Below are 22612 nucleotides of genomic sequence, written 5' to 3'. Positions count from 1 at the left end.
GATCAGTAAACATACGCTACTACTGAAAAGATAACTGGGATAGGCACCCAGAAGAAAAAACCAAAATACGTAATAGTGTACCATGTTTCACAGTTCATGGAATGGAAAACCTCCCACTGTAATGAACGCTAATTTCATTACTGAGATTAGAGATACAAATCAGCCATGCCCAAACTCTACAAGCACTACAAAAACCACAATGAATTCACAATAAAATACTTAGATAAAAAATTATAATACAAGCAACAGAACATAAAAAAGGTTTAGATCTGTTACATAAAGTCTATATAGCAGGGTATGGCCAGGGAGTGAGTCATATCCCCAGTAGGCCATCGCAGCCCTGTTTTATTATGGACACTGATATTTCCAGCACCTCCTTCAACACTGCATTTTTAGAAGAGCAGCTGGCAGAAGCAACCCTCTTCAGATCCACTCTACATTGCTGCAAAATCCCTCTTCTCACTCTCTAAGTTATTAGTTGCATATGATATCAGTTTCTTTGCTTCTTGTGAGGAAAAAAAGCAGTCACAAATCTTAACACGCATTTTTACAGCAATTTTTTAGCCAGTCATCCTCAAATAAAACCATTGTAGATGCACTGATATATTTATAATCTCTTACGTGTATGTTGGCTCCCAAATACGTCTAAGTTTATCAGATTTCACATTGCCATTACAGGAAAGCTGCAGTAATTTCTGTACATAGTAAAGATTGTAGATCGGAAATTTGTTAGGGGTAACTCTACTTCCCGAGTTGTACCAAGACCTGTAACTTTCAAGGTAAGAGCTAAACGAGGTGATGGCATACATTCAACTTCTTCCAGGAGTTCTGAGTGGGGTGTACCTGTATTTGTAAAATCATTTAAGAAACAATTAACAAGAAATTCATGAAACAAAAGTACTCTCCACACATACTACTTAACATTAATAATAATATGCCCTTATAAGAACATTTACTGATTTAATATTAAATGTCTATATCTGAAAGGAACTGTGTCAGGATAAAATTATATTAAAAACAGGATGATGTATCTAACAGCTAAAGGAATCCCTGAAATCTAGATTTACTTATTTGTTTACTTTTTGCATTTATCAGCTTGACAATGAAAGCAGAATAGTTTACTTTATTTCTTTCATTCAATTTCACTATCAGGTTCTCCCACAGTAGCAGAGGATGCAAGAAACCTGACAACATCCTTGCCTTTAAATTACCAGATGCACTTAAATTTCTCCTTCAAGCCTTAATATCACCCCTTATACTGGGTCCTTTCCATTTGTTTGTACTAAGGATGGCTAATTTATTGTACACCCCTTGCAGGCTGAAGCCACAACTCTCTTCCAGTTATTGGGCACTACAAATAGAAAGGAAAAGAAACTACAGTAACTTGCTTTTACAGTGTGAACAAGCACTCTCGGGGCAAATTAGACACCAGCAGCTGGCCCATGCCAGCTGATGGAGACTCACAAGGCTTGGACTGTGGGACTGTTAATTGCAGAGTAGACTTCAGGCTCAGGCTGCAACCCAGGCTCTGGGATCCTGCAAGGTGGGCAGCTGCCAGAGCTCAGGAAGTCTACACTGTAATTCAACAGCCCTGCAGCCCGAGCCAGCTGGCACGGGCCAGTCGTGGGTATCTAACTGCAGTGTAGACGTAGCCTCAGTGTTCTTCCAACATACCTGGTGGAGGGATTTCTAGATCAGTTGTCTGTTGGACATTAGTACGGCCAGGTCTTGGGTCAAAAGCAGGAACCAAAGCAGAAAACTGACGTTTCAATACATAGTCATCATCCCACGTTCTTCTTGCGTCCGCCTTTAGTTTCATACTCCTCTTCTTCCTGTTGAAGCAAGATTCCACACAGAAACCATTTGATCAATAGCTAAACAAAAAAGACTAGTTACAAAATAAGGCGGAGTTATATAAAAGGTAAAATTAAAAATGAACTAGAAAAGAGGTACTGGGGTTCTATTCCCAAGATCTAACTTCTTAAGTTACCTTCAGCAAGGTCAAAGCCTCCATTTTTTTCAAGTGAAAAATGGAGTTAACTATACTTACCCATTTTTGTAAAGTGCTTGAGATCTACACTCTGGAAATACTACTATTAAATACACATTAGGAATACTATTCACAGATTGACAAAAGTCCTGTGGCACCTTATAGACTAACAAAAGTATTGGAGCATGAGCTTTCATAGGTGAAATACCCACTTCATCAGACGTCAGACAAAGCGGGTATTCACCTACAAAACTTATGCTCCAGTACGTCTGTTAGTCTACAAGGTGCCACAGGACCTCTCTGTTGCTTTTTACAGACTAACACGGCTACCCCTCTGATACTATTCACAAATTGACTTAGTTTGTAGCTGTTTGTGGTAGCTGTTTGTAGCTACAAATGCACTCCCTTCCACTCCCAATAATTTTATTCATCAATACAAGACAACAGTGAAAATAATTAAGGCTGAGAGTCTGTCACAGAGGTCACACAAGTCATGCATACCATGACTTTCCGGACCTCCATGACTTCCACACCTGCACCAGCCCTAGGGCCAGCCATACCCCAGTGATGGCCCCAGAACAGCAGCAGTGTCCTGGGGCCCAAGTTGCAGCTAAGATTAAGTCAGGGGCATTTATAGTAAAACTCATGACAGGTCGTAGGCGGTGAATTTTTGTTTATTGCCCATGACTTTTACTAAAAATACCCATGACTAAATTTTAGCCTTAAAAATAATTAACTGGAAAGCATTTAGTGATCTATATTTAGAAATAGTTTCAAAGTTTTCACTGAAAGCACAACCTTACCAGGATCTCTTATTCACTAACAACAATTAGGATTTAAAAATACTTCAATTTGCACATTAAATAGCCACAGGAGGTTGTTCACAAATTCCATGGAATACTGAAATGTTTAAGGAAACCCTGAAAGATAAAATAGTAAGGTCAAAGCTGTGAAACTTGGATTCCTAAAATTAGGTTTCTAAATCTGGCATCTAAATGGCCAGATTTACAGAAGTGTGAGCACACATGAATCCCAATGAAGTCAAGGTGATCTTTAGGTGTTCAACACATCTGAGAAGATGTGATGAATTATTTCATAGGCAAACTAAGAGGAAATTCAGAACATTACCACCAGAAGTCTTACGTTTCTCCTTTTAGCTCCTGCAACATCCATTCTGGCCACCTCCTTTTCTGAGGTCCAAGCACATACATACTGTGACATCACAGCTATCACGGAATCAAACCAGAGCATGGAACCAATCACAATGGGTCAGGCAAGACCTGTGTGTGGGTTGTTTTTTTTTTTAAGAATTTTTAAATAAATTGCACTTTTTTCTTACACAGCTACTGAAATTCAATCTAAAAAGTCTGAAGTGATGCTGGTCAACCATGTCAGACTACTATACCCTTTTTAGGAGTCTGATTTGTCTTGGGTACCCCCAAGTTTCACCTCTCTTAAAAACCATTTGCTTACAAAATCAGACATAAAAATACACAGCACACTATTACGGAAAAACTGCTTACTTTCTCATTTTACCATATAAATTATAAATCAATTGGAATACAAATATTGTAGTTACATTTCAGTGTATAGTATACAGAGCAGTATAAAGAAGTCATTGCCACTATGAAATTTTAGTTTGTACTGACTTCACCAGTGCCTTGTTGCAAAACCAGGCAAATATCTAGATGAGTTGATGTACCCTCTGGAAGATTTCTGCATATCCCCAGGGGTATGCATATCCCTGGTTGAGAATCACTTACCTAGGGGAAGCAAGTAGAAGTTCTGGCCAGAATAACACTGGCTCTTGTTATTGAAGTCGTGTTACCATCATTTGTGGACCAGGTTCTCTGTCCGGGAGTCTGATTAGACTCCCAACTGATAACAGGAGAGAAGGTAGCAACTATGGCAGATCAGCTTTTTTTTACTTCCACACAGCCAGAAGGTTGTACCCACTGCTTTTGATGTTAACAGTGAACTGTAAATTTTGGATGCAACTATCATCATTTTTCTTTGTCACCTGGAGATTACACTACTGCAATGCTCTCTACATGGGGCTGTGTCTTAAATCCACCTAGAAACTGCAGCAGGTACTCAGAATTTGGCAGACTATTTGTTACGTTGTGTGTCATTTCATGAGCACATTATACTGGTGGTCTATGATCTGAACTGGCTGTTCACTGGTTTCTAGTCTGATTTTAAGATGCTGGTTTTAGCCTATAAAGGGCTGAAAAGGCTGTGACCTGCCAGTGTTAGAAATTCCATTTTTTCCTTATGAGATACTGCCATGGAAGCACCTGAGCTCCTTTGGTACAAAAAAGAAGGGGCTGGTGGAAGGGCACTCACTCTCTGGGCCCTGCACCTTTTAACTTTCATTCCCTGATCACGGTCTTTAATAGTCCAAGCTTATTAGCATTCAGGGCACACTGAAAGCCCTATTTTTAATTGCTGGCCAACAGACCAAGGGTCAGATTGTGGAAGTAGTACAATGGTTTAATGGTGAGATTTATTAATTTGGTATATTTATGTTGATGGCATAGTGCTAGTAGCAAGTAACTATCAACATCTATTCCTGCTGAATTGTTTTAAGAATTTGTCAAGTTGACTCAGAACATGGGACAGGTACTCTTGTGTATTTATTATAACTCTAAATAAGCTCTAAGGATAGAAAAGCCAGTTCTAGGTCTCCACATTGCCAGCATATCTATGGGTTTTTACATATCCTTTAATATGCATACTTTATTTAATTGGAAAGTATTTTTGTATGGTAGGTACACACTATACCATGACTTCTTCATATTCCTGATCTTCTTGATTGTCATCTTCATTTTCATCATCTTCCTCATCTGGCTCAGGCAGATCCTCATCATCCTCTAACTCTGCTAACAGAGTACTTGCCCGGCAGCTATCAAGAAAATCTATATATAAATAAAAAGGGACACAAACCCATTTTAAAGAAACCGAAATAATTTTGAAAACTAAAAGCAGAGGAGAAAGAATGAAAACAGATATAATTTAAACAAAATAACTATTAAGGAAGACAGGGATAAAACCTAGTCCAAGATACTCTGGCAATGTGTGTGGAAAAGAAAAAAAGGTAAAGCACCTAAGATAGCACACTTGGCAAAGAAACAGGAGTCGGTTCAAAAGATATACTGCTAAACATTTTTACTGTATGTGCTCCTAACTACTTGTTAGAAGTAACACCTACAAATCACAGAACTGATAACGATGAGGGAAAAAACCTTTACCTCTTCAGTTTACATTATGTATTTCATAGCATTTTATATACAGTCAGTCAGTTTCCCCTTCTGTGTGGGTCTTTGTATTTGTGTAAATATGTGGACTGTAAAACTAGAAAATGGATAGTGGTATTAGGGGGTGGTTACGACCTTCAACTACTTTTAACTCATTTTAGAACTAATTTCAAATTAATGGTGTACTTTTTACTAACATTAAGTGTGTGTTCCAAACCATAATACATGACTACCGCTACGATTTAATCATGGGTATTTTTAGTAAAAGTCACAGACAGATCACAGGCAATAAACAAAAATCCACGGCCCGTGACCTGTCCATGACTTGTACTATAAAAACCCCTGACTAAATGTTAGCTGGGAGCTGCTCCAGAAGTCATAGAATCCATGACTTCTGCAACCTCCGTGGCAGACACAGAGCCTTACAAATGACATAATATAACAGACTTTTGATATTATACATTTTATCTTTAAAAATGATGTTAAGAATTATGCAACAAAAGCCTTGGTATGGGCATACAGCTCACACATACTCCCCTAGTGTTTACTAAAGAGGGTTTTTTACTGCATATATATTTTCTGACTCTTTCTTCATATTTTCATACCTCTGCTAGGGAGGCTCTACCAGAGAACAACAAATAAGTTCATGTATCCAAGCAATCTCTGTGCCATTCCCAAGACTCCAGCAGGAATTCTAAGACAACTACCACATCAGTCTCTCCTGAATACAGTGTACGTTAAGCCCAGCCACCAAGCCAGAACAAAAGTTTTTGTCAACATGTAGATATTTGAGTAACACTGGTTCCATTTAGTATCACAGAATCAAAGAAATTAGAAATGGAAAAGGCATATTCAGACATCTTGACTAATCCCCTCCAAACGGGCCTAATCTGTTGAAGTGAATAGGCATTAGATGAGGGCCCAAGACAGAACTTTTCTCTACACTCTAAATGCTTTGTTCATTTAGTTTTAAATGACTTATGGAATGGAGCTCTCATGATGACTTCCCTTAGGAGGCTACTCCCCAGTTTAATAAACCTCTATGCTACGAAGTGTTTCCTGATATCCAGCCTTGGCTCAATTTCATCCCTTTAACTCCTATGTATCACTCACCTTAGATTACCCTAAATTCCCCCTTTCCATTTTAGTATTTACAACCCTTTAAATGGTTTATCCTATCCCATAGTTATAATTTAGCCAAGCCAATGTGTACTGTGGCATTTTGTGTCTTTCCTCATATATAAGATCATTCATCCTCTTAATCATTCCCTTCAATTTGTTGACTTTCCTCTGGCATTGGGATTCCTGAACCACACACACTACTCTTTCATAAAATAAAATGTGTTATCTTTGAGACAAAAGGCAATGGCCTGGATTTTTGAAAGGTATTTAGGCACTGTTGTGCATAGCACTGCAACAGCTAACTGGTTTAGGAGCCTAAATCTCATCTTCAAAAGGAGTTCAGACCCTTTTGAAAATGATATTTAGGGTCCCGAATCAGTTAGGAACTGCAATGCTAAGCACAGCAATGCCTAAATAACTTTAAAAATCTGGAGCAATATACCTATACAACACACAAAGAAGAATGTTTGGTTTTAAAATATGCCTATTTACTGAATGTTTTAGACTAGGAGTAGGCAACCTATGGCACGCGTGCCAAAGGCGGCATGCAAGCTGATTTTCAGTGGCATTCACACTGCCTGGGTCCTGCCACCGGTCCGGGGGGGCTCTGCATTTTAATTTCATTTTAAATGAAGCTTCTGAAACATTTTAAAAACCTTATTTACTTTACATACAACAATAGTTTAGTTATATATTATAGACTTATAGAAAGAGACCTGCTAAAACTGTTAAAATGTACTACTAACACGCAAAACCTTGAATTAGAGTGAATAAATTAAGACTCAGCACAGCACTTTTGAAAGGTTGCCGACCTTTGTTTTAGACATTAAACTCATTGGTCCAATTTAAAAAAAAAAAAAGAAATCAAATATAATATTTAAATGCCTACATAAAAAAAAATCAAAAAATCAGTAAGAGTGCAGGAGAGAGATTTAAACTATAAAAAAACAAGAATGTATAGAAACACTGCCATTACATCAAAATTCCTTTGAATGAGTACAGCCTTGCATAACTAATAACAGGTGAACAGCTCAACTCTCAAACACTGATCAGTAAATAAATACTAAACAAAAAACAATAAAAAAGGTAAGGAAGAAAAGGAAAATCATTAATGGGAGTTCTGCTATGTTCATTTAAAAATGAAACTTACCATATAAAGAATATTCTGCCTCCTGACCTGTATCGCTCTCACTAGATGTTGATGTTAGGCTAGTAGTTAGAGTGTTACTAAGTGACTGACCAACAGATAAAACTGTAGTTGCTGTAGCTACATTGCTGCTGCTAGTAACACTGGATGTAGACATGGTCACTGTTGAGGTGGTACCAGTTGTAGTCAGATTAGGAAAACTTTGGGCACCCATAAGAGGAGAAGCTATAAAGATATGGTAAGATAAAATAAATGATTCGAAGAGCACAACTTACATGCATGAGTCCTGTGTTTGAAAAAAAAAAAAAAAAAAAAAAGTTTTTTTGGGCTTGAAAGTCACCATGGGTAACCTGTCTATGAGGCCTATAAGAGGGGTCCTAAACACAGAGGTGTACAGCAACTGTTTGGGGGTATTAAATAGACCGCATATCCAGTTTGGACAACCTCCATGTAAACTAAATAAAATTTTATTAAATACATCCCACTGTATACAATTGCGTGGAAATCTGCAGTATCTTCTTCAAAACTCAGTTTAATCTGATTTGATTGCTTCTCTAACTAATGTCAATACAATTTAATAGACGTACAGAGAAAATATTCTAACTGAAAAAAGACAGTTAGAAACATTAGAACGGATATAATTTTGAAGCTTCTGATTTTTGTGCATTTTAAAAATCCTACAGAAACCCTAACCTGACATTCTCTCACGTGTAGTGTTTTGTTTATTTCTATGTAGTGTGTTTATTCATTGATATAGGCAATGCGCTTCAGTCACAGGTGCTATTAAAATGTAACTTAATTTCCATACTTGTGTTAGAAATCTCAGCCATGATTTTATCTTAAAATTCATTTCTGAATGTAAATATTCTTTACCTTTTTAAAAAACATTAAAGACTAAAAGAAGAAAAAAGTGAACTGTGATGGCATACTCATAAAATACACTAACTGTGTTTTACTTTAAATGTATGATAATTAAGGCCCTACTTGAATCGCTGGATGATCTTCAAATAATTGTGGCTGAGTTGCAGCCAAGACATGGAAAATCGCAGAAAAGTAATAATGGACCTTTATTAATAGCGGTAATTTGGAAAAGCTAGAGAAGCCCTATTTGTTTATATCCTTCCAGCAATTTTTTTTTTAAACATTCAAGTATTATGTTATGCCTGCTTTTTTTTTTTTTAAATAACGAGACATTATGCTGCAACAATAGTACATTCATTACAAAAAAAAGGTGATTGGTACAATATAAACTTCGGAAGATTACATAAAGTCTTAACGCAACTGCTGCAGAAATCAAGTCCATTCACTTTAGCCTTTTACATTTTACTGTTAGTGCAATACTAAATGCATGCTCAAAATCTATGCAAATTTGTGGACTGTGCAAAATAAGCTAATTAAAATAACAATTGTAGTGGTAGCTCAATATTGCAGGATCCACAATATCACGAAGGAAGAAGGACCTTAATGATAACTGACATATGGGCAGCTATGTTTACTGTAATTCAATGTGCAGAATTCTGGGTATTTACATGGTGACCATGATTATATGTGCAGTGCTGACAGTATATCTGTAAGAAATCAAACACTTAAGCCTCACTCCTGCAAATATTTCGCACGTTTAACTTTAAGCACGTGAATTGTCCCATAGACTTCAATGGGATTTCTCACATGCCTGAAGTAAAGATTGCGCAGGTTCGCACACTCCGGCCATAATAAAAATATAGCTTGTTGCATGCTATGTCATTTTCAAACATTATTTCTGTAAAACATGTGAAATACAAAGTTTGAAGTTTTAAAAATAAACTTTTAATTATTAAAAAAGCAATTTTGGAAATTGCTTCCAAAAGGGACACAAGCAATTTAATCACATTAGAAAGAGTTTAGAAAAAAATTCAGTTTGTTTACTCAGTGCATTTGACAGAGCTGCATATAATAAATGTTACTGCTTCTGTTTCATTCTGTAGTCAGTCATTTTACCTTTGTTGATATGAGTCTTATACAACAGGCTAAAAATTAAGACTAGGAAAATGCAAATAGGAAAACCACAAAAATTAGTAGGGCCCAGGCAGAACCTGAAACTAATTTCATGAACTAGATTTGAATTTTGAGATTTCCGTTAAGTAGCTAATTTTGCCTCCTAAAGAAACCTCTCACTGCCCCATACCTCTTCAAAAAAACAACCCATAAACTTTTGGGTTAAAGACAAGCATGAGAAATTTCAGGCCCAAGTTTTAAGAGCCTGAATGGGGATTATAAAAGTGTGGATATCTTCTCATACATAACCACAGTAGCAATAGCAAGTTGCTACTAGAATAAGGAGTAGAAGTCAAAGTCAGCACATGACAGCTGTTGTTACACAGTTACCATATAAGCTTAGAGAAACTGGTTAGCTCAGATACCACTGCATAGTAACTACTGGTAAATGCTGATATTATAGCTAGATCCCCAGACCCAATCATCTGTAAGTTCAGACAGATGGTTTCTGGACAAGCCTATATGCAGAATTTATCTGAATTCCAGGCCTTCCACTTAGCTATGTGTAACCCTAGCACGTCCCAAGCTTCAGAGTCTTCCCAGATAAGTCCCTAGACAAGCCCCCACTTGTAACACCAACAGACTCTGGTCGGTGGCAGACAGGATTGAACCTGGGACCTCTGGAGCTTCGTGTATGAGACTGAGTTAAAAGCCATATAGCTCTTAGCTAAGGCTGTAGAACAGACTCGTTAACCTCTCTCTAAGTGGTCTCGGTGCCACTATCTGGGACAGAACACCACACCTAGAAGGTGTGTGGGTTACATATACATCACACTAAGTTCAGTTCCCTTACTGAATTTAATCCTTTGTGCCTCTTTAAGGCATCTAGTAGAGATGCAATTTGCTCCTTTTATAAAATTCAAAATAATTCCTAAAAGGAGAGAATTTTTTTTTGAAAGATTTAATTTTGAAATAAGCAATTGGCAAGTTAAGGACTGGGTTTATTTGCACTTTGCAAAATGTCTTAACCTGCTGCCAAATTCTAGGAAGCTAATTAAGTGTGCTATTAAAACACATACTACTGTCTTCGATTAAAGCCCTTTCCCCCCCTCCCCCAACACAAATTAACTTCAGCATTGCTGGCACTGTTCTCCTGCTCTGTGAAACAAAAAGCCAGTAACCTCTTCCTTCCTTTACTCCTCCCTCTATTCCCCTTTATCTTTATGCCTGCCCCGAAGTGTTAAATTCTTTTTCCTGATCTCACTTTATGAACATAAGAATGTATAGCAAAACAAACTGAAAAGTTTTCTATACATCATCATTCAAAGAAAAAATATCAACACACATGCACACACACAAAAGGAGCAAGGAGCAATCCCTTTTACTGTGGCTGGTCATTCACGTATTTGGAGAAAAAGAATACAAGGAAAAGGAACACAAAAGGTATGGCAATTTTAATATAAAACCGAATTGTTGCTTTCTAGTTAGGATGACTTCATTTCTCTGAACTTGGTCAATTTGATAAAAGGTTGCTCATCAATGCCTTCCCCTAATTTGAATACTCTAATTGCCCAAATTTACAAAAACAAACATCTACAAGTTCTGTGATACACACAGTGAGAGACAGGGCCATTCTAAAATTCAGAAGAATGAACTAACTCATAACAAATAGCAGGATTTTATATACTTCCCTTATTATACTTTAAATCCAGCAAAGGACTGTAGCATATACCTTGCCTTAAAACATATACAGTACCATTGAAAACAATGGAACTACACACATGCTTAAAGATAGGCATATGCCTAAGATTTGTTGGATCAAAGCCTTAATTATACACAAACTACACACATCATAATGAATTCTGTAAAGTAGATCGCAGCTGGCCTTAACATTAAGTAGGAAATTAAATTCATGGAAATTTTAAAATATCTTCTACTATATATTATTTTTTCCTTTATTGTGTTCTTTAAGTTAAAGTCTACAGAATCAATTCATAATGTGCAGGAAAATCCCCTAGTAATACTGGTAATTACATATATAACTTTCTCCCTCAGGGCAGATCAGACCTCTGCATGTGTGTAAATTTATGTAATATGGAACAGATTAAAGAGGTAGCCTCATAAATCAGCTGCTGTTAGTTTTCCAGAATCTCTAACTTCGCTGAAGTTTTCAAAAATGTGTTACAGGAATAGACTTCTTTTCTTGTTTGGGAAATGCTACAGAGGGAGCAAGGACAGTTGACACCAAAACAGTTACAAATTAGTGAAGAAACAGCAATACGCCATTTCCCAACTACAATGAACTCTTCATGAGTTATACAAGAACACAGGAAATGGGGGCTGATGTAGTTAAATTCCATATCAAGCTTTCAGAATGGACCACATTTGAAGTCCAAAAGGAAGCCAAGGGCAGACATATCCTTCCACATTCTCTTACATGAAGCATTTGATCTCATTTTCTGACAAAAATATATCTTACTTACTTGCGGTGCTCATGACATTCCTTCCCAAAGTATTAGTGTTGTTATCACTGCTACTTCGGCTTAAATTCATGTTGTTAGTGGCATTGGTACGTGCTATGTTTGCCACTCTTCGTACAAAAGACTCCAAGCTAGAAGTTTCACGTGAAGATAAATTAGGAACACTTGCACTGGAGCTCATTGGAGCACCAGCAGCCAACAAAGAACTCACTGAAAGTCTGTTACTTGCTGAAGAGCTAAGGGGTCGTTGGGAAGCTGCTTCTTTATTGGTCAATTCAGATACTGAACTAACATCAGGAGAGCTCACACTAACAATTCCCATGGATATGGCACTAGACTCCCCAGGAGTACGTATGGAATTGTCAGGACCTAACTTCCTTTCTGCATTTTCATTTCCCATGTCCGCTGTTAAGGTGCTGGTGCTTGCACTGGATGATGACCCTACTTCAGCTTGAGGCATGTTATCAGCAGAAGACAGAACAACAATTGGCTCGTGGACGTCAGTGCCTGAAACTATATTCTGTTCCATTACACTCTCTGCTCTCCGCTCCATTTTGGTCGAACCCAAGCTGATGTCGCTGCTACTGGCCACGCTACACACAGAACTGCTGCTTCCTTTTCTACTTGAGGAGCCTGCAGCAGCAGTCGTCTTGTCTGGACAGTTGTTTTTCACCAAGCTGCTCCATGACTGCGTTGTGCCTGAAACAGTGGATGAAACAGGTTTGGGTGATGCCGCTGAATCAGGGTCGTACCCTGGTGCAAGCTTGAGGTCAAACTTTCCTTCTGCGCCCATACGGTAAGAGTTAGAGCCACCAGCATCCCAGGTGACATCAATCCAGCCTGGAAAGGGACAGGAGTTTATGAGACCCAGCAGAAAGCAGACAGGAGCGTGTAAGACAGTAGCTCCACAATATGGGATCAGCTTTGCATCAGGGCTATATCTTTGAGTTACTAAAATTAGTAAATAGCCTTCAGTGCCAATTAAAATGAAAAAAGTTTTGGAATTTAAATAATTTGATAGTTTTACTAAGTTAAGTTGGCATTCACATGCCTTGATTAATCGCTATTTTCAGGGTCTGAGAATCCAGCCAAAAAAAGTTTGCTCCAGGCTGGAATTTGGCATACTAGATGCCTGTTAAACAGGCATTTCTCCTTTAAAAAAAAAAAAAATCTTTAGTTTAATTAAAGATGGTTATGAGTTTCACATAAGTGGGCTTGAAGTATTTGTAAGATAAAATGTTTACTATAACAAAGGATGCTAATAGTTTCCCCTAAATTTAGGAATTTCATTCCTTAAAAATTAAGAAAGTTAAGTCAGCAAAAATCCTAATTATGTATTTACATTTCTCATGTCTTCACTTATTTCTGCAAAACTATATAATTATAACACTTATATATGTTGCTTAGTTGAAATTACATGTGCCAGTATCTTTAAGTAATAGAATGCATATTTTAAAAATGAAATTGATTAAACTGGGACTTTTTCATTCTAATTCAAAATATTCTAATTCAAAATACAAAGTTTTACTGTAACTCAGTTTTTCAGTTCAATAATTAATGTAGGCCCAATCCTGCATTCCTTACTCACATGAATAGCCTCACTGACTTCCACTGGACTACATAGGTAAGGACTACTTGCTTGAGTAAGAGTGGGAGTTTTGGACTCTATAATTGCAAAAGAATAATAATTTAATAGACTGTTTGACTAGTTGATTACCTGAGATGAAAATAGCTCTAACAAGGGGTGCAAGTTTTCTATTCTTTTATTAGAAGATGTTTCTAACACCACTGTGATAAAAGAGTAACGTAAGAAAGTTCAAAAGGTAAATTTAACATCTAAGCTCTTAATTCACACTATTGTTACTACTGCTCACATCATGCATAAAGGGTAAAATGTTACTCTCATGTTTTAATTTCTAGCTTGTCTAAATTTTATCGCAATCTTAATGTTTCATAAAGGGTGTTTTTGTTTTTCTTTAAAATTTAAGCTTTACTATATGTTATAATGAAACTTGGTAGGACTGTTTCAACTGATCAGCACTTTCCATTAAACTTATGAAAATCTGGGATTTTTAAAATCATTTTATATGACATCAGGAAGAAATGAGACAAACTGTCAGGCCCAGATGCACATTTTATTTTCTCAAATTAAAAAAAACAGATATGAGCTATTTTTAAGTTAAACATTAAAATGTAGTTTTGGCATCATCAGATGCTTTTTTTGTGTGTGCAAAGTTCTACCCAAAAGGCATAATTTTTTAGAACAAAATACGACTTCACAGGCAATTGTCAAACTAGGCCAACACACACTTGCACTTTGGAGAAAAGAAGTGTTTTTAAATGGCCACAATCTTCACATGTGAAAAATAGGCATCCCCATTAGCAGTGTTACAGTTTATGAAGTATTTTTGTTTTTACTATGCACTGATAAAACATTTAAGAGATTTTACATGAACTGTTTCAAGCCATCTCAAACTGAAACTTGCCATGTGAAAGGTGAGACACAAAATTTCAGTTTTTCCTTTTCCTCCATTAAAAACTCAGGATTTCAAAATGCTTTTATTGCCAAACGCTACACAAAAGATAGGGAGGTACGTCCCTTATCATGGTAAACAAATATGCATTTCCTTATGGGGTTCAGGAGACAATGCTTTGGAAAAGCACAACCAAATATACTTTCCCTAGTTAGTAGTACCTTTCCTACACTATCATTTTTAGATTATCTTCTTTTAAAAGCTCACATGAATTTTTTTCATATATATAATGAGGTCACTTCCTATGCATTAGGAATTGTGCTCCTGTAAGGTGCTGGGTACTCTTGCCCCAGTCCAACAAAGCACTTCAATATCTGCTTAAAATTCAGAAATGAGTAGTCCCACTAAAGTCACTGGGATGTTTCTTGCAATATTCCAACAATGCATAGGAAGGCTATAGTATGGATAAAGAATTTGCTGGTATGCTTTCTGTAATCTGACAACCACATGAGAAGGCTGAGCAGTAGTTTCACTTATTTTGCTAAAAGGAGATAAAACACTGATTTACTAGGAGATTCGCATGATAAAAATACTACTCACCAATCATACTTAGAAAGGTATTGCAAATAAGAATGTGGCTGTGGGCGCGGCTGCATCTGTTAAGAGTAGTGTACTGACCATGGAAAAGTTCGCTACACACTACACTGAAGTTTAAAAAAAATCCAAACAATTTTATGTCTTTAAATAATATTAAAGGGCTAACAACTGCACACAGAAAAAATACAGAGCTAAGGAAGGAGTGATCATATATTCAGGAGGCCTCAGAAATGAGATTGATATTGCATACTTGTAGAGAAAAACAACAAGGAAGCAGACAGTATAATCATCACTGTTCTGGAGCCTCTTTCATAGCACTCTATATCCTCCTGAGCTCTGACTTCCATGGCTTTTGTAGGCTTACATCAGCCCCTTAACATTAAGTAAATTGCTTTTATATTAAGCAGTCACCTGATCCCAGTGAAGCTAGCAAGATAGGAAAGGTATAAAATATTAAATAAATAAATAAAGCAAGCAAGCCAGCCAAGAAAAATGTTACAAATGCTAAGCTAGAAGAGATGCAGAAAGGTATCTTGAGATAATACAGATATGAAGCGTAGTTTATCTTGTACTAATCAACAATTTTACATGCTGCGAAGTGTTTATCATATCACACAGATAGCTCCAATAAAAATTTGGTGCAAATGAAGCAAAATGCTGAAGATATATTCATTTCATATTCACCATTTCCAAACCAACTCAATTTCTACTGTACTTGTTATATATACTAGAACTATTTTCGTGCTTTAAAAAGAAAAATGTAGAATTTCACAACTGAACTGCAACAGTGAAAAGACAATCATAACATTTAATCTACAGCCTCTAAAATATTAATCATCTGTGCCCTACAGAAATCCTAACATTTTCTCATAGACTCTCAGACTTGAAGGCCAGAAAGGACCACTGTGACCATTTAGTCTAACCTCCTGCACACTGCAGGCCTCAGAACCTCACCCATTCACCCTCCTGTAATAGATCTGTAACCTCTGGCTCAAATCATTGTTTAAAGACTTCTTGTTACAGAGAATCCACCATTTACTCTAGCTTAAATCAGCAAGTTACCTGTGCCCCATGCTGCAAAGGAAAGCAAAAATCCCCTAAGAGTCTGCCAATGAAACCCAGGAGAAAATTCCTTCCAAACCCTGATTATGGTGATCAGTCAGATCCTGGGTATGTTGGTCAGACCCACCAGCCAGATACAACAGTGAATTCTTTCCCTGAGTAACTCAGAAGCCTCCTCATCTAGTGTTCCATCTTCAGGCACTGCAGAAATATTTGCTACTAGTAACCCAGATGGGTCACATGCCACTGCAGGCAATATCATACTGTCCCCTCCAACAAACTTTTCAAGCTTATTCCTGAAATCCGTTGGGATTTTTGCTCCCACTGCTCCCTTCAGGAGGCTTTTGCAGAACTTAACTCCACTGATGGTTAAAAACCTGTGTCTAATTTCAAGCCTCAACTTGTTGATGGTCATTTATATCCATTTGTTGTGTCAACACTGGCCCTTAACTTAAATAACTCCTCTCTCTCCCTGGTGTTTATCCCACTGATGTATTAACATTAAGATGTATCTTATCTCCCCATAGCCTTCCTTTGATTAGATTAAACTAACCAAGCCCCTTGGGTTCTCCATTCCTCTGATCATCCTAGTAGCCCTTCTCTACACCTGTTCCAGTTGGAATTCACCTTTCTTAAAATGGGAGACCAGCATGGCACACAGTATCCAGATGAGATCTCACCAGTGCCTTGTATAATGGTAATAATACTTCCCTATCTCTACCGGAAATACCTTGCCTGATGCATTCTAGGTTTGCATTAGCCTTTCAAAGTGTAGCAAAGAAAACAAAAGTATGATTTCCTAATCATAATGCAATAGAACATGAAACTAAACCCTTTGTAAATTCAATAAGCACTTCCTCACCATTGTGCAATTCTCCTGTAACAGTGCCTTCACCCTGTGGACTGCCATCCTGATCTCGCCACTTCCAGTCAATTCCTCTGATTACACGAGCACCAGGAACCATGTACTTCAAAACTTGAGAGCGAACTAGTCGCCTCTGCCTCCGCAGATTAGCTTCTGCCTCCTTAGCTGCTTTTCCTACATACCGTAATTGAAATGTAGATTAAAGAAAAATCTAGACAAGATTGTAAAAGTATGTTTAAAAGGTAAAGCTAAAAGGCATACAAACTTATTTTGAGCTTATTTTTTTAAAAAGGTCCATGACAAAGTTCAATTTATCACTTTCCCCATATTCACTTATCTTCCTGCCATGCATTCACTATTACTCTGTGGAAAAGCACATTGGATACATGTATTCTTTTCCTTACCTAACTGATCTTCACACACTCCATTCACAGTACCATAAAGTTCAAAACCAGACAGGGAGAGGTAGTGAGTTTGCCCACTGGCATTCTTTCCCATCTGTTTTATTCTTATATGTCTCCATCCTTGCTTCTCATCCTTTGATGGATCTATAGGCCAAGTTGCTGTAGAACTTCATATTAATTGGGGGAAAAGAAGAGAGGGTTACTTTTACTAATGCTAATTTACTAATGCATGAAAACTGACAAGAACATGAAAAATATGAAAATAAGAAGCTTTATGGGTTACAAAATTTGTATGAGCGCTGGTGTGAATTCATAAGTGTTACCTGCTTTCTCCACAAGAAAACCAAAGCCATCTTGTAAACCTGGAGTTCAATTTTTCCATCACAGGAACCACATATTAAGAGTCTCATAGGACACTTCTCCTCCCCTCTCTTTACTGCACGGAGCACTTAAGCCTCCCAGTCACAATTACATAATATTCCTGTAGCTACCACAGCAATTGCTTACAGGAAAAAATAATATTGAGTAAATTAGTAGCTTGTTTTAGCTGCATTTATATAATGTAAGGCAAGTCAGAAACAAAGGGGAAGGCCAGCATCAAATGATCAGGCAACTTGCTATGAACCAGCAGCGAGTGCTCAGTGGATCATGGACCACAAATTGGGGAAAACTACTCTAGACCATCTTATGTTGCTACAATGCATGTTAAGCTTATATGACCAACTTATTCTGGAATAAGAGGAATGCTGTGTTAGACTTCAAATGGAACAGTGAACAAAATTTGCTCTAACATATTTCCACTGCCTATACCAAACATTAGAAACAATTAGGCAACAATCTGTTCTTACTACTATATTGAGATAAAAAATTTGTTACATTATACATTTCATAGTGTAGAGTGATAATGGGAAGACACTTGTTAACGACAGTGCATCTCTTCATTATTCATATCCATTAATAAGATCACAAAGAAGGAACTGTGTGGAAAATGCAACACTATAGATTTTCAATACTGATGAACATTTAAGTCCATAATGCATCAGTGAAAATTAAAATGCAAAATTAAGTTTGTGGACTAGAAATGCACTTAAAAGAACCAAAGAAGGGTTTAAAATTAGAGATGCAAAAGCATACATCTAAAAGCTAGGAAATAGCAAAGCATGTTTTTAATTGACAGTTCAACTTCGTAAAGGCAGCTAGAATATTTTCATCATACCCTGGTTCATTGAGACTACAGTCATCAACATGGGTATACAAAGTAGTCCAGTTCTGTCCATCCTTGGATACCTGGAAAACCCAATTTCTGAGTGCAGATCTTCCATAACCACGAGCATGGCGTAGCGTATAAGCCGATGGTATTACCCAAAGACCAAGATCTATGGCAAACCAAGCATTCTTATCATCATTAGTATGACAATTCAGAGCCGAACTCTCACGGCTTAAGATGTCTTCCAAACGTCCATAAGGCAGATTTCTTCCTTCTGAAGATGTAACCACTACTAACCCATAGGCTGCAGGATTTACCCACTCATATGCAGTTCTACATTGGAAAGAGAATTGTATTACTCATTTATCATTTACTTTAAAAGAACAGATTAGTCAAGTTTGACAGACTGCTGAGAGTAATTTTTAATTAAGATTAAACTATAAAATAGTCAGAACCCCAGAGATATTAAATAACTAAGAGACGATCCAAAACTTTCATATTACTATGAGGAATTCAAAGCGAAAACTATTTGTCTTAGATAAAGATAGAAATAGAAAATTCCCAAGACAACTTCAAAGATTCACAATGCTCTTTTATTCTTCAGGTACAACACACACAAATTTAATTCTATCCAGGAATACTAAAAAGGAGATATAGTTCTTTTTGAAATGATAGTATATTCCATTTTACTGCAATACTTCCTTCAGTTTTGCTCCTGGAGATTATGGCATATCACATTTGATTTAAATAAATTAACTCTGAAGAATCTTACTTTGCATTTGTCCCAATCCAGTAAATAATTCCGTTTTCATCAAAGTCATGCTGGTGCCTGAATACAAATGTTTGGCCTTCACGTAGTTTTCGTACAAAAACAAATGAAGCCCTGTCAAAGTCATACCACTGCTTTGCTACCTAAAGAATGGAAAAAAAAAAACCTGAAATGATATCAAGAAAGAATGCCTCTACACTTCGCAAAGTCATCTGTGTGGGATGTTGCTCACCATTTTCAGGAGGTATTGTTCTAAGGATTCAACTGTTGCCAAAGGCTCCATTTTCAACATTCTGCCAGTTCGATCTATCAAAGAAGTCTCCCCAGAAGCACGTTCCAAACGAAACCTCAATCTTCTTGTTAATATCTAAACTCAAGTGTACCAAAACATTAAACAAGGCCTCTTCTTCTGATCACACTTTTTGTCAGTTTTATGAAAGTTGACACATTTCACCATATTAAAAAGTTTTACTGATTCAAGCAAAATCATTTAGAGTAATGTCTATAAATCAGGAATACAAAACTTGAAAAAACTTTATAAATTGGATATGTTTTAAAGTAGTGTTTTTCATAACTTCCCCTAGCTACTTTTTGGTAATTTAAATAGTATTATTAACAACAGTAGTAATAATACTTTGCACTTCATAGTGCCTTCCATGATCTTAATAACTACTTTCAAGTCTGAATGAGTTAAGACTCAACACCTGTTCGGCAGAAATGGGTAAACAGATGGGGAAATTGCAGCACCCAGGTGTTATAATAGGAAGTCTGTAGCAAAGACAGAAACAGAAGTCATGTTTCGCTGGTCTCCCTGATCAGGGTTTAGCCACAAGACCATCTTTCCCCTCACACAGTTTTCCTCAATCCCACACCTACAGAATATTACAATAGAAACCAAAGTTAACAACTTTCACATTCTACTGATTCTTTAGTTAAAAGACTGGATCAGTTTTTGGTAGATATATGTAGTGGACACTGGTTCCATCTGAAACAGTCAAGATACGTATAACTGATTCTATGTAGCTTAAGACATTGCAGTCTGCAAGCTCTCTTAGTCAAGTCCTCATTGTACTCGAGAATTTTTTCCTCTTTTTAATAAACAGAAGACGGCAGGAACAGAAATGGCAGTTGAGAAAAATTAGTGGTAAAGCTGAAAAGCAGTATCGCAGGATTAAATACCTCCTTTTCAAAAGTTACTGCAAGACAGAGACCCTTCTATTCCTAAAAATTCTTGTATTCTTATATTAATACCAGGAATTAATTTGTCAGCATCAAATTTATGGAAAGTAGACTGGAGAGTCAGTACAAGAAATTGAACAATTGCTGTGCAGCATGCTGGCTTTAGAAAGTTCATCCATCAAACATTACCTTACTAAGGAAGAATAAAAACTTTGAATTTTTTCCCTCTTTCTACAGATGCTTAAAATAAGCCAAACTTCAACAATGTCAGTTACTTTTAACTTATGGACAAGCAATGGTAAACCTTCTCCACATTGGTCTGATGAGATAATAAACTGGGTATATGAGAAATAAAACAATTTTAAAGTATCATATGTAACGAGGAAAAAAAAACAACACACTGAAAATCCACCTTTGTTGCCACTTGCCTCTCCAAATAGCAACCTATCCTTTTCATCTCTAAACTGACAATGTGCTGTCTACAATTTCTCTCCGGTCCTCCAGTTCCATCCTAGACCCTCTCCTAGCTGCTTTTTGCCACTTGCACTCCACTGAAATCACTCTCACCGAAGTCTCTAATGACCTCTTTCCTAGTCGAAGTTCAGCCTCATTCAACACAGTCCATCATCCCCTTCTTGAAATCTTGTCCTCCTCTGGCTTTCACTACTGTCCTCTCCTGGTTCTCCTCCTACTTCTCTAATAGCACCTTCAAGCATATTCTTGGAGGATTTTCCTCATCCCCCCTTCAACTTTCTGTGGGGGTTGCACTCTGGGCTTTTACTCCAGACCTGTCTCCTTCTGTCCAAACTAAAATCTCAGCCAGTCTCTCTGACATCTCACAGATGTCTAGCCATCAGCTCTGGTTCAACGTAGCTATAACAGAGCTCTGAATCTTCCCCTCAGCTCTCCCTTCTATGCTGATCGTTGTGGACACTTACTATTTTGTGTGTCACTCGGTACCATCACCTGGGCATCATCTTCAATTCTGATCTCTTTCCAGGTCTTCACATCTATATCTTAAAGTTTATTTCTGAATAATGTGTCTAAAAATACAGTCTCTGCAATCCATCCACACAGCTAAAAGGCTCACTGAGGCTATAATCTCATATCTCAATTATTGTAACATCCTTTTCTCTGCCCTTGACACATGCAATCTTGACCTGCTTATATTCATTCAGAATGCTGCTGGCAAGGATCATTTTCATCACCTATCACTTTAACCAAATCAGCCTTCTTTTTGAATCTCTCCACTGGCTCCCCTTTCTCTATCATATCAAACTTAACTCACTTGTTCTCACTTTCAAGGCCCTTCACAGCCTATGCCTGGCCTATCCATCATCTCTTATTCAGCCAAATTTTAATTTTCCATCTGGTACAGGTATCTGTACTAACAAAACTGACTGCATTAGAGAAAAATTTCTGGGGAAATGCTAGAAGTTTTGAGGACAGGATGGAAGTTTGGGCTTTTGGCACCCTCAAGGAGTTGTGGAATGTGGTTTTAATTTTGATTCTCATGCCCAGCTGAAACTTTTGGAACTGGAAGAGGGATGCATCTCCTCTTTCTAGCCCTATTTTGAAGGGGGAAAGCAGGAGTTTAATTTGAGTTAATTTATGTTTCTTTTTCCCACCACAGCAACCCTTCACAGTAGCTGTCTCCAATCAACCAATAAACCTCAGCTTTATCGCCCACTTGTTAAATTTTTAAACAAGCACCTTGGTGCTTTCTCCCGTGCTGCCCTTCTTGAAAAGAGCTCCCTTTAAACACCTACAAAACTACCCCATTATCCTCTTTCAAACTCTTTGAACCATGTCTACAATAAACTTGACAACAATTAGGCAACCAGTATGTTGATACCACTGCCTACCATGCTGATCAACACTGTTCCACTGTTTCCTCATACTCCCCCATATGCGTTCTTCTGTTGTTTCTTGTCTTACATTATAAACTCTTTGGCACAGGTACCATCTTATTGCTCTGTGTTATGCCCCCAGCACCATTACAAATGATAACAAATATTACAAATGATCTTATTGCACAGGTTGGTTGTCTCAGTGCAAGCAAAGTACTGTATTTACTCATTCATA

At 37.2% G+C, this 22612-nt stretch overlaps 1 protein-coding gene across 1 annotated transcript in view; it reads right to left on the bottom strand.

The window, feature by feature from the left end:
* Positions 1 to 22612, bottom strand: part of HECTD1 (HECT domain E3 ubiquitin protein ligase 1) — a 98055-nt gene that overhangs the window by 20591 nt on the left and 54852 nt on the right. The window contains 12 exon segments of the mRNA XM_030559995.1: positions 622 to 709; positions 712 to 843; positions 1675 to 1798; positions 1800 to 1832; positions 4775 to 4908; positions 7520 to 7741; positions 11974 to 12810; positions 16966 to 17142; positions 17373 to 17539; positions 18589 to 18912; positions 19352 to 19491; positions 19581 to 19715. Coding sequence (XP_030415855.1) covers positions 622 to 709; positions 712 to 843; positions 1675 to 1798; positions 1800 to 1832; positions 4775 to 4908; positions 7520 to 7741; positions 11974 to 12810; positions 16966 to 17142; positions 17373 to 17539; positions 18589 to 18912; positions 19352 to 19491; positions 19581 to 19715 — 2513 coding nt within the window.

The sequence above is a fragment of the Gopherus evgoodei genome, chromosome 4 (genome assembly GCF_007399415.2).
Source record: "Gopherus evgoodei ecotype Sinaloan lineage chromosome 4, rGopEvg1_v1.p, whole genome shotgun sequence".
In the NCBI taxonomy this organism is placed as follows: domain Eukaryota; kingdom Metazoa; phylum Chordata; order Testudines; family Testudinidae; genus Gopherus; species Gopherus evgoodei.
The sequence above is the reverse complement of the archived record's forward strand: the minus strand, read 5'-3'. Positions and strand labels throughout refer to the sequence as shown.